The sequence below is a fragment of the Panthera tigris genome, chromosome B3 (genome assembly GCF_018350195.1).
Source record: "Panthera tigris isolate Pti1 chromosome B3, P.tigris_Pti1_mat1.1, whole genome shotgun sequence".
Lineage (NCBI taxonomy): Eukaryota > Metazoa > Chordata > Mammalia > Carnivora > Felidae > Panthera > Panthera tigris.
The window spans coordinates 136015389-136027399 of NC_056665.1; the positions used below are offsets into that span (position 1 = coordinate 136015389).

General features: G+C 58.1%; 1 protein-coding gene and 1 long non-coding RNA gene across 7 annotated transcripts in view; one reads left to right on the forward strand and one right to left on the reverse strand.

The window, feature by feature from the left end:
* Positions 1–2908: 2908 nt before the first annotated feature.
* ASB2 (ankyrin repeat and SOCS box containing 2) overlaps positions 2909–12011 on the reverse strand; it is a 42933-nt gene continuing 33830 nt past the window's right edge. For 5 of the 6 annotated variants that reach the window (XM_042990448.1, XM_042990449.1, XM_042990452.1 and 2 more), the window contains 3 exons: positions 6821–7385; positions 5836–5989; positions 2909–3575 (listed from right to left, as the gene is read on the reverse strand). In XM_042990448.1, coding sequence (XP_042846382.1) covers positions 3439–3575; positions 5836–5989; positions 6821–7385 — 856 coding nt within the window. In that variant the 3' untranslated portion in view covers positions 2909–3438. Of the gene's footprint in view, positions 3576–5835; positions 5990–6379; positions 6534–6820; positions 7386–12011 lie in introns of those variants that run through there. The other variant, XM_042990450.1, reaches the window with a different exon arrangement.
* Positions 7448–9466, forward strand: LOC122239697. The gene is made up of 2 exons (XR_006219069.1): positions 7448–7636; positions 9149–9466. It is a non-coding gene; the product is annotated as an uncharacterized LOC122239697 (long non-coding RNA).

A 12011-nucleotide genomic window follows, 5' to 3' on the forward strand; every position in this document is an offset into this window, starting at 1 on the left:
AAGACATTTCTTTTGCAGTTTCCACATCTTGATGTCATGAGGTTGAATGGTCCCCAGGTTAAGAAATGCTGGCTGGGCCCGGGGAGAGGGCAGCTTAGGGAAGGCAGCTGGCTGTGGGGGTGGCCAGGAATGACCCAAAGACCTCCACGGTGTCTGAGAATGGACACTGCGGGCCGGCAGCTCCACTCAAAGGAAGGAGGGTGGAGAGGAGTCACCGGGGAGTCACCTCTGCTTGCCAGGTCCAAGAACAGAGGGTGAGGGAGGCCCGTATCTCCAGATGGTCCACAGTGCTCTAGAGAATAAGGAGGCCGGTACCAGAGGAGGTGGGGCTAGAGTCCTGGCTCTGCAATGGGATGTGGTGCTGGACCTTTCCTCCGGGGGCCTCCTTGCCCCACCTGCAGCGTGAGGGGTGGGATGAGAGTGGTCCCCCTCTGCTATGCCTTCCACTCTGATTACGGCCTCAGAGCAGAGGCTGGGCCAAGGCAATCATGCCCTACCCTGGCCAGAGAGAAAATCAGGACACACTGGAGCTTGGCCCCCTCTGGACAAGCCAAAAAAAAAAAAAAAATCTCTGGCTAAGTCAGATTCCTGGGTAACCTGCTGATGGCCCCCTTCCTGGGCCTGGCACATACCAGGTGCCCTGTCTGTGACAATGCACAGAGCAGGGTGCTGGTGGCAGGGAGTGGCCCTGGGTCTTGCCCTGATGCTGCCTAAAGGGCAAAGCCATTGGAGAGGCATGCGCCTCCATACCGGCCCAGGGTCTGTCTGCTGCGTGAACCTGCTCCGTGGCTGAGAGCACACAGACCTCATCAAAGCACAGCTCTCACCACTGGGACAGGTGCAGGGCCAGCCCTGGCTGAGGACTGCAGTCCCCTAATTAGCAGCATGATGCTGGAAAGTTCATCTCCCTCTGTGCCTTGGTTTCCCCACTCTATAAAGCCGGGGACTAGGTCAGTGATAGCAAACAGAGGTACCTGCCATTTCTGCACCCAAGGCAGGTGTCCTCAACTAGTCACAGTCACTCTCCCTCGGGTGCCGGATACGACCTCGGAATCCTTTCTAACACAAGGCTCCAGGATTAGCGATTGTGAAGGGCCCTTCCTACTCTGCCTGGTTTTGCTCTAGGATTCCCCTGGAGTGGAGCATCTCTATGGGAGGGCAGCCTGCTCCCTGGGAAGCCAGTGGGTTTCTGGTAGTTTGTCTGATGGTCTGGGAGGACTTGAGAGCCACGGAAGCCACGTGATGCCGGCAGACTTGTTCTGAGTCGTTATCTAGCACACAGGGTGGGGCATCAGGACGCTCGCCACAGGCCACTCTGGTCTGCTCTGCCCCTCCACACGGTACAGCAAGGTGTTAGAAGCTCTGATCCACCTACCGGCTCTGTGACCTCAGGCAAGTTACTTAACCTCTCTGGGCCAAAACTTCCTTATCAGAAAAATATGACCGAAAATAGACAGATTGTCGTAGGGATGATGGGAGCACCTGGTACTCTTGAGTGTCACAGACCTGACAGAAAGCCGCACTCGCCAAAAGTCACCTCCCCTAGTCATCTGGGCCATCCAACTGTCCCTCCCCCCGGGGAGGAACAGAGCCCAGGGAGGCGTGTTTTCTCAGAATGCTGCCCCGAGCCGCTCTTGGGCTCCTTTCCCCCAGGGGACACCCTAGTGATGCATGAATACAAACGCAAGGAGGCTTGTCTGGAAGCAGAAACCTTTACTAAGAAGCGGCTGGACAGAAGCACACGGCGCCATGACTCCCCAGGCAGAAGCAAGTTGGGGGCAAAGACATGTAGGAAAGCTGTGGTTAAAAAAATACAGCCGCAGCAGAGGATTCCCTGAACAAAAAAGTCGTGCTGGTTCCAAGTGAAACCCAGGAACTCACCTCCTAGCCTCACATCTCCAGCACTAACGTCCCACGTGCTGGGTGCACAAACCGGAACCACGTTCAGGATTTTTAGTGTTTGGTGATGCTGTTGAGACATCTCTGCGCCCCAAGTATGGGGGTGGGGGAGGAGGGCTCTGCAGAGGGCTGTGGCTCCCAAGTCGTTCTCTGGAGCAGCGGTGGTCAAGAAATGGAACAACCAAGCACAACCCGAGCACCGGCCAATCACAACCGACCCTTGGGAACAGGCCCCAGCCCAGGCCTTAATCCTTAAGCTTCTGGGTTGGGGCGCGGGTGTGGGGGGAATAGGGGCCGGGATCTGAGAAGGCCAAGGCTGGGGAGAGACACCTGGGGAGGAGGAGCCCTGACCAGTGCCTGTGACCAACCAGTACTGACGAGCACTCGTATTCTAAGAGCCCAGTGCATCCCAGCATCCCAAGAAGGTGTCACAACCATGCCCACCTGAAAATGGGCTGGGGGCTCCCAAAAACCCCTGGCTTCCCCCACAGAGCCACGTGAGGATCCCGGGGGGCCGCAGAGGGGACAAGGCTTCGTGCCTCCGGTTCGGTGCCTTTGCAGGGGTTGACAGTGGCCACCCCTCCAGCACCTTCGCTCACGGTGGCCCGTATTCAGATTTCTTTTCCTTCCTGGTATCTCAAGTTTTGTGGCAAACGGGTGAGCAGGACGCGAGGACAAGCTGCCAGGAAACATGTGTGTGCGAGGCAATCCCAGGTGTCAGGAGGCTTGTAGACACGCAGCCCTGTTTGCGATGCTGCTCCCGTTTCCACGGTGATTGAAGCAGGACAGAAAAACCAACCCCAGGCCGCTCTGCTCACAGAGCAGGAAGCTGCCCCCTCTCCTCCAGCTGCTGGCTCTCCTGTGGCTTTCAGAAGCCCAAAGGTGTCGTGCACCCTGTCCCAGCACCTGCCCCACCCCTACACCCGCCAAGAGCAGCGCCGAAGACCCCAGGCCCTGTGGGAAGGAGGGGGTCGAGTGAGAGGGACCTCGCGGGGCAAGGTGTCATCTGTGCAACATTTATTGTACTTGACAAGTGGGTCCCCCACCCACCCCCGCCGGATCACACCTCCAGGAAAAAAGCTCAGGAGTCAAGTGGAGAGTTTTACAGACAAAGTGGGAGGGGACCGGGACAGCCCGGTGGCAGGTTGTCTCCGAAAGGCAGACTCATCCCTGAAAGCGTCGGGGGCGGGGCTGCGGCTGCCCTGCTGGCTCCCACCTGCCCCCCCCCCCCAACTTCTGCCCTGCCCCCTCGCCCAGCCCCCGGAATGGGGCCTCTGCCACTCCCAACGGCAGAGAAAGTCTGGGCTCTACTCATCAGGTTGAAAACAAACACGGGTTTTTCTCCCACTTGACACGTTGTGTTCTCTGGTCCGGGCAAAGCTCTGGCCCAGAGACCTGGTGAGGTCACGGCAGCTGCCCCAGCTGCCACGGAGGCCAACCCATGGCCTCGTCCTGTCATCAGGCCCCCTGGGATTTGGGGACACGGCTGTCCTGAGGCTTAGCGAAAGTCCGAGGAGCGACTCCTCCACACGGCCTTGGTTACTGGGTATTCTCGTATTTCAGGTACCGAATCAGCCTGCCCGGGAGGGGCAATGCATCCAGCAGTTTTATGCGGTGCTTTCCAACCACCTTCCTCACTTGCAGCCGGCACAGGTGAGCCAGGGGCCTCGGGAGTTCTGGGAAAAGGGAGAAAGAGAAGTGCCAGCGTGTCGTTTGCAAGCAGCAGAGTTTGCCTCTGTGACTGCTGGCAGGTAGGAGACACCCAATCGATACGACCGGATAAGAGGGGGGCGCCTGGACCCCACCACGCTCCGAAACCCCGGCCCCTGCCAGCTGAAAAGATCTGGCGAGGCAGCTCCCGCCTCGTCGCCCCTCATCGATCCGCACGGCCCAAGGCGGCAGCTAGGGCAGGTACAAGCCCATTTCACAGGTGAGGACGTAGTGGGGGGCACACCTGGAGCCGGATCTGCCAGCCCCCTCGTCTTGTCCTCCTTCCTGTATATACACAGCCTGGACCCCCCAACACAGTCTTAGCGAAGGGGTCGGGGAGTTCGACCGCTTAAGTGCCCCCACGCATGGAATTAAGCTCTGAGCTCTGGCGGTGCAGACAGGCCAGCGTGGGGGCAGGGATGGGGCATCTCCCCACACGTCCCCAAATCCCACTTGGCTGCCGCCTCCTGGGAGGCCTCCCGGGATATCTCACACAGCGGAGTTTTCTCAGCTGAGGGGGAGGGGTGAGGTAGGAACAGGGGTTGATGTGTCTGGTGATGGGGCAATTTATTTCAGTCCTGGGCACAGGGTCTGGCACAGGCGAGGGGTTTGCCGAATCAAAGGATGCCATCCATTCACTCAACAAACACATGCTGACCCCTTGGCTGCCTGGCCCCATGTTCCCGCCAGGGATGCAGAGGAACCAACCCAGGACTGTGGGGAAGGCTTCCACACCAGACGGTGCCATCTGAGCAGGGTCTTGGTGGGTGGGCAGGTATTTGCCAGGCGAAGAAGGGAGGTAGGGACATTCCAAGCAGGGGAAACAGCAACGCCAAGCCGAGGAGGCCGTGGCCATCCCGGGAAGATCGGGATGCAGAGGGAATGTGAAAACAATGGCAGAGGGGCCAGGTGGCTGAAATGCCATCCAGATGCATTTCTGGCTGCTCGGTCTCGCTTAGGACAGAGCCTCCCCTCCGGGAAGCTCAGTCCCTTTCTCAGCTGAGTGAAGACTGAGTTTGTAGGAGGAAGGTAAAAGGCCACTGGCGAGCAGAGGACAGGGCCGCTGGCCTGGCTGGCTTCGGAGACTCTGGGGTACCTGCCGCCTCTTAGAGCCTCTGCCCACCCTCCGTCTGGTAAAATAATGTCAACATCACAGCATTAAACGAAAAAGCACGTGGAGAGTGTTCTGTAGATGGAGGGTGGGCTTTAAAGTTACCACAACAGGTGTCGGTTAAGAACTATTTGTACTACCTGCTAATAAATGTTTATAGCACACCGAAGGGTTCTGCACATTTGTCCCTGGGACTAGGTCTCGAGAGCGATTACCCTTCTCTAGGGAGGGCAGAAGGGGACTGGGAGGGGTGGGGCCAACATCTAAGCAGGGACTGCTCCTCGGTCCTCTAGTGGCCGAGGATCACCGTGATAGCAGCCAATGATTCACGAACTCGGTGAATGTTTAGAGAGCCTCTAGAGCTGTGCCCTGGGTGAGTGGGCAAGTCACCACCACCCTCCGCTGTCGCTGCCCCAGTAACTCGACCAAGGGTCCAACGCAAGTGCTTCCCAGGCATTCGTGCAAATGAAAAATCCTACAGTGCGTTCGGGTTCATCGGGGCACGGGGATCAAGGAGGAAGGTGGCAAGGGAGAGGTGGGGCACTGCGGGGTGGGGCACCTGGACGGTCAGTGGACAGGCCACAGTGTTGCTCCCGGTGCGGTCTGTGGACCAGACCTGGGAGCACGCTGAAATGCAGCCCTGCCCCACACCTGCTGAGTCAGAATCTGCATTTTTAACAAAATGCCCAGGAGCTTTGTATGCACTTTACCGTTTGAAATGCCCGAGACCACTATTCCCTCCTCTACCCCGCCACACTGCCTCAGTGGCCCACAAACACGGGCAACTTACTCTGAAAGTCCCAGTACCCCTCGGTGAGTTGGAGCCATTTAAAACGTGCTCGATTTGGCAAAGAGACCCTGGGGTTGGTCAAACTTAGGTTTGAATCCCAGATGCCACCAACTAGCGGGCAGACCCTGGCTCAGACGATGACATCATCTCTCTGAGGGCCAGTCTTCTAGTCACAGAACAGTCCTGGAGACCCTCTATGTGACACGCGGCACAGAGCTTGCCACATAGTAGGTGCTCGTTAAATGTCAGTAACAGTCACGTGCCCCGAGTCCTGGGCCTGAATCGGGCAGGGTGCCCCGCCAGCAGCAGCAGCAACGGCCCCTACCTGCCTTCTCCTTGATGACAGCCCAGTCCTCGAAGCTGTCGATGTGCTCCTTCAGCCGCGAGCAGAGATGCACGTTGCCTACGTAGTCCAGGAGGACGTCGATGATGGGCCCTGCCCAGCGGCTCATCTCCGGGGCAGACAGGATCTCGCAGAACTGGAAGACATCACACACTGTGGCCGGGGCACCCGGGACCAAAGGCAGCGCCTCTGTGAGCACATCGGTCGGGGGACCCGAGGCCGGGGAGAGCAGGGGTGTATTCGAGGACGGACACTGGGCACGCCTAAGGCAGGATCCAGTTCCACCGGCCCTCGCCCCTCTCCTCAACACAGCCTCTACTGCCACAAGCAGAAGGCGGGCAGCTGGGACATCACCTCTCTAAGCCTCAACTTCCTTGTCTGGAAAATGGGACTACGACAACTGGAGGATTATTTTTTTACGAGAATTAAGGTAATGTGAACATCACCTTCTTTGCACGCAGCAAGTGGCCCTGCAATGATTCCCATTAACCACTACATTGATCTCCAAGAGAAGGGTGTTTCTCACCTCCTTTTCATTTCAAGTTCGGACTTTTTAAGTCACCACCACGGCCACGTCCTGCCTCTGGGTCCCTCTTTGCACCTCGTCTGCTCTTAGCCAATCTGCTCTCACCTCCATCCCCATCGGGGTCATTCAACATCATATTCCGGGCGCAGGTTTGCTGTGGGTGATGAACCCCTCAGTCTCCCACATTCCCCTGCTCCGCTGTTGTTTCCTTAAATCCCCCCAGACCGGGGAGCAAACAGAGGACGCAACCCGTGCACGGGAGCCACTGAGCTCTGCTGCCTCCGAAGCACGCCGGCCACGGGGTTCCACGGCCTGCGGGGTGTGCGGACCGCGATGCCCCCTCCCCACCCCACCCCCCCCCCCCCGCCCCGGGCTCCGAAGGGCATCCGCCACCAGGCCACCCTGGCGCGTGCTGGGCCTGGGAAGCGCGCCCCTGCCTACCTGCACCACGCCGGGCGCCTTATCCGTGGCGGGCGCGTCGCTGAAGCGGCTGGAGGGCGGCGGGACGGGCGGGTGCGGGCCGTTGCCGTACAGGCACGAGAAGCAGGGCTCGCCGTCGCAGCCGAGGTCCATGAGGAACTTGAGCAGCGACAGGTACTTCATGGCGAACATGATGGTGGCGGGGAAGGCGGTGGGGTGCGTGGCGATGTAGGCGTCGATGTTGGCGCCGTGGTCCAGCAGCAGCTGCATGGTGCGCAGGCAGCCGTGGCGGATGGCCACGAGCAGGGGGCTGATGACGTCGCGGTTGGGGTCGGCGCCGGCGAGCAGCAGCAGCTCGGTGGCGTACACGTTGTTGTTGACCACGGCGAAGTAGAGCGCGGAGGTGCGGCGGTCCTCGTAGAGGCGCGCGCGCTCGGGCGCCAGCGGCGCGTTCACGTCGAAGCGCGCGCCCAGCAGCGCCTCGAGCACCGCGTCGTGGTTGCGCTCGGCCGCCAGGTGCAGCGGGCTGATGCCGCTCCGGCGCACGCGCGTGCGGCTGGTCACCGGCAGCAGCATCTGCACGATCCTGCGGGTGGGGCGGGCAAGCCGGGGCGTCACGGGGCGGCCCGGCCGGCAGGGGGCGCCGAGGGTCCGGGCCGGGCCGCTGGGGACTACGGTGTGAGGAGGCAGTGGCCCACCAGCGGGGGGCGCCGGGGAGCCAGCCGGTCCCACAATGACCGCTTTGGGAAGGACGGGTCTGCGGCTATCCCCGCTTTGCAGATCGGGGAAACTGAGGCTCCGAGAGCTTCGACCACCTTCCCGAAGTCACAGAACCAGGTAGGGGTGGAGCTAGGCTTCAGTCTCAGAACCCATGGCCTCCGAAGTCCTAGCTCTGAAAGACCTCAGCCCGACTGGCCTGTGGTTTCAAGAATTTCCTGCTGACTTATTTCAGGGTAAAGAGTGTTCCCCATTCCCAACTCGTTCCCTGAAGGAATGGACCGGAAGGCCCACAGACCTGAGCCCGTAGTGAAATCTGGAGCTAGAAGTTCGGCGCCTGCCCTGCCTGGGTGGGGTGGGGGTATAGGGGGACAGTGACAGTCATATCCGAGAGCTCACAGCGTGCCAGGAGACAACTAAAGGATTTACGAACACAGTTTGGTTTAACCTTTTCCACAACCCATAAAGTCCGGCTCATCGTTCCCGTTGTGCTGATGAGAAAGCTGGAGGCTCAGAGAGGCTGACGGACTTGTCCAGGCCGTATATCGGGAACGGCAAACCAAGAAATGTACCCCCTTCCTGCCCCAGGGCTGCGCCGTCCTGCATCTCTGTGGAGCCGCCGGGTCCTGGGGGACAGGAGCAGATGAATGCATTTGGCGTGGACCACTCCTGCTCTCGGCCCCGGTCAGCCCTTGGTGACCACAAAGTCCCTGCCCCTCTCCCGTGAGTCTCCACACCTCTTTCCCTGAAGCCTAACTCGAGTCTCTCCCAGGCTGTGTGCCTTGCCTGTGGCCTGGAGAGGGTTGGTCAGGTACTGCTGAGGCTGGAGATTCCTGTGATCCCTGGCTTTGCTCTCTCCTGAATCAGACATTTCATCTACGTTCACCTATTATATCTTCCCAGTAGCCCCGTGAGCTAGTACGTGTGCTATCTTAGTTTACAGAGGAGGAAACAGAAGCCCAGAGAGGGTATGTGACTTGCACAAGAACACACAGCCAGTCAGTGACGGAGCCAGGGTTTGAACCTAGGCAGTCTGATTCCCCAGGCCACACTCTCGACCCCTGCCGTACGTCTTGTGTCGCAGGCAGGGTGACAGCTGATAGGTCACAGAGTTTGGCGTCGCCGCGCATTAACTTGCCTGCCCCGGTTTACCTTCACTGCGGCCCTGTGGGGTAGCCTGAGCAGGTCTGTGACCTTCCTTTTGACAGATGTGATTCAGAGAGAGGAGGCAACTCATCAAAGGTAGTAAAGCAATTCTGGGGGCTCTCGGCCCCTTGTATTACTCTCTTCCCCTAGACCACTGCCACCTGCAAGAACAAGCTTCCGCCACCGACCCCAATCCATCCAACCCTTGCTGACAGGTGACTTCCCAGCCCCACGTGGCCACCAAGGAGGTGGCCGTGGTGAGGCAAGCAGGTGCCACCAGGCCTGTTCCCATGCCTCTCAGCCTCCTGGCATGCTGGCTTTGCGGCTTCCTGGAAATCTCATGCCAGTGATCTCCTGCTAAGATCTCAGCGGAAAGTTTTATTATTGTTAGTGACGCCGTGTTTGCCTAAAATCTGCCCCTAAAACCTCAAAAGGAAATTCACACACCCGGGGGGGCTAATTGCCTCCCAATTTCTATTTGTGCAGGCGCAGGAGGCCTGACCTCACTCTGTAGAGGTGCTGGTCAAAGGCAGGGCTGGGGCCTCGCCCTGGACCACAGCCATCGCCAACAAATGCTCCCTAACAGCCGTGGCATGCCCGAGCCCGGGAAAGAACAGCGAGAGGGACTGCCCTGGGGCCGCTGGCCAGATGGGGCTGGCATCCCCGGCAGGTCACAGCTGGCCTCCAGCAATGCCCTGCCCAACCAGGGGAAAGCGGCAGGAATGTGGGAACATGACTAGCGTCGCCTACAGTCCCAGAAACGTCATCTTAATAACACAATAAAGTCATCTTAATGTACGCTTCCGTAGGACTTTGCAGAGTAAGTAATATGCCCTGCAGGACGGGGTCTGGAGATCAGCCTGTCCAGCCCTCCCATTTTATAGGGGGTGAAACTGAGGCCCCGGGCATGGGGTGAGGAAGAGGGTGAGATTGGATTGGAGGCAGATGACAAAGCCAGGGCAGAATGTAGGTGTCCAGAATTCCCAAGGCCAGGCCTTTCCGTGATGCCTCACTCCCCCAGCCCCAGGGAGTGGCCGCGTTGGTGGCCCTGACACAAATCATCACTCCTTTTCCCCAGCCCGTGTTGTGGGACAGAAGGCTGGAGGATGAGGAGGTGACCCCGTTGATCTGAGTCTCTCTACTTCTCGCACAGGCAGGTCCTGGGGCCACAGGGCTCAAAGTGTACCTCATGAAGAGGAACAAAGCTGACCACCGCCCAGTAGAACCTTTGGTGTCTGGGAGGCCAGGTTCCCTGCGACCCCCCTTCTTCCTTCCCCGGGGGCAAGAGCCACACCCACCAGCTTAAGCCCTGAGACCAGACCAGACCCAGCTCAGGGCTATTTCAAGGAGGCCTAGAGCAGCAGCTGGGCAGGTGACCTTGGACCCCAGTCACAATAACTGCCCCCCTCCAACCTTGTTTCTAGGACCCACCAGTAAACGAATCCAACTTTCTCTGTCCCAGACAGCCTCACTGTCTTTTCTCCAGGCCCCGGGTCCCCACCCAGGATTCTGGTGTCCTCAAGGCTGCTGCCCTGGTTCCAGTGTCCTGCCTGAATTTTAGCCCAGTGATAGGGAACAGAGCAGAGAGCTTCGAGTCAAAGCAAGCTGCCCCTGGCGGTGTGGGGTCCCACATGGGGCTGTGGACCTGGGTTACACCACCGATGTTGTCTGTCGGTGCTGGGCCATCTCAGGCCTGTCACTCAACCTCTCTGAACCACGTGTGTAACAGGGAGGTAATTAATCACAACAAGAGTGATGATGACGATGGTGACGATGAGAGCCGCCCTTTAGGGAGCCCCTGTGAATTGCTGGGAGCACCCCACCCTCCTAAATAATATTACTGAGCATTTGCTCTGTGCCAGGCACTATTCGAGGTACTTTACTCACCGACCTCATTTATCCTGGAAATGACCGAATGAGCTAAGGACTTTATCGCATTCACTCGTCGTAACAACCCAGCAAGGTGGGATCCCTCTGCCCCGGTTACAAAACACAGTTCGCTGATACCTTTCCCTGAGGCTGGTCTTCAGGATAAAATGAGATCACTCGAGTAGTAGGGACCCCATAAACGGTGGCCGTTGGTGTCTTGACCACCGTGGAGACTGCACCCCACTTGCCCTGCACACGCAGCGCGTGGGCATTCTGGGTCACGAGGTCATGGTGGCGTGACCTTTGTCAGCGTTGGGTGTAATTCGATTGCAGACTAGACCTTCGCGAGGGAGCCAGTCACCCACAGATGGCTCGGCTGCCAAAACCACCGGGCTGCACTGTGGTGACCCTGCCGTGTGTGTGTGTGTGTGTGTATTTTGGAGGGGAGAGACTGCCTCTTCTCTGAGCCCAGGTGATGCTCATGCTGAAGCCAGAAAAGACTCCACCAGTGGAGGAATCTGCCTGTGGACATTCCCAAGGGCACAGCAGGACTCTTGCCCGCGAGGGACCCTTCTAGGCGGATGTGTACCTCTTGTCCCGAGGTACTAGGAGCTGGAGAGGGGATGCAAACCGCCTGCTCTCCATCAGGACTCAGAACAGCTCAGCGGATCCCCACAATGCAGACTTCTGGGCCCTGCCATCCAGGGCCTGATTCAGCAGGTCTAGGGAGGAGCCCCAGAGTTCCCTTTTAATTAATAGGGATACTCACTTGCTTGTGAATGTGCCTTATAATCTGCCTTTTAATTTAATGTATTTGATGTTCTCTATCCTCCCTTCTTCCAAAAAGAAAAAAAAAAAGTTTTAAGTGGCTTGCAAAGGTGATAGAGATTAGAAGTAAAAGAGAAAGAATAGTTAAACACAAGGGCATCAGAAGCGAGGCCCAAAAGGGCCAGCTTCAAAATGCCAGCCACAAAATGCACCCTAAAAGAATGGTTCTGTCCCACACTGTGCGGTGAAATCGTCTGGGCAGCTTTTAGAGACCCTGAAGGCCCAGCCCAGCCGGCTTATATCAGAATCTCTGGGGTGAGTGAGGCCCAAACATCAGGGTTTTTAGAGCCCTTTAGTGGGGTGCGCGTGGGACTCCAGTATGTAGCCAAGGCTGAGAATCTCTGGTCTTAGTGCTATTCTGAATTCAGTTTGAAAGATGTCTGGGGCACCTGGTCTTGTCCAACACAAACCATTTCTTAATAGATCTGTCTTTGGTGGGGTGCCTGGGTGGCTCGGTGGGTTAAGTGTCCAACTTCGGCTAAGGTCATGACCTCACCATCCTTGAGTTCGAGCCCCGCGTCGGGCTCTGTGCCGACAGCTCAGGGCCTGGAGCCTGCTTCGGATCTTGTGTCTCCCTTTCCCGCTCGTGGTCTGTCTCTCTCTCTCAAATACAAAAACATAAAAAAAATTTTTTTAAATCTATCTTTGGTGT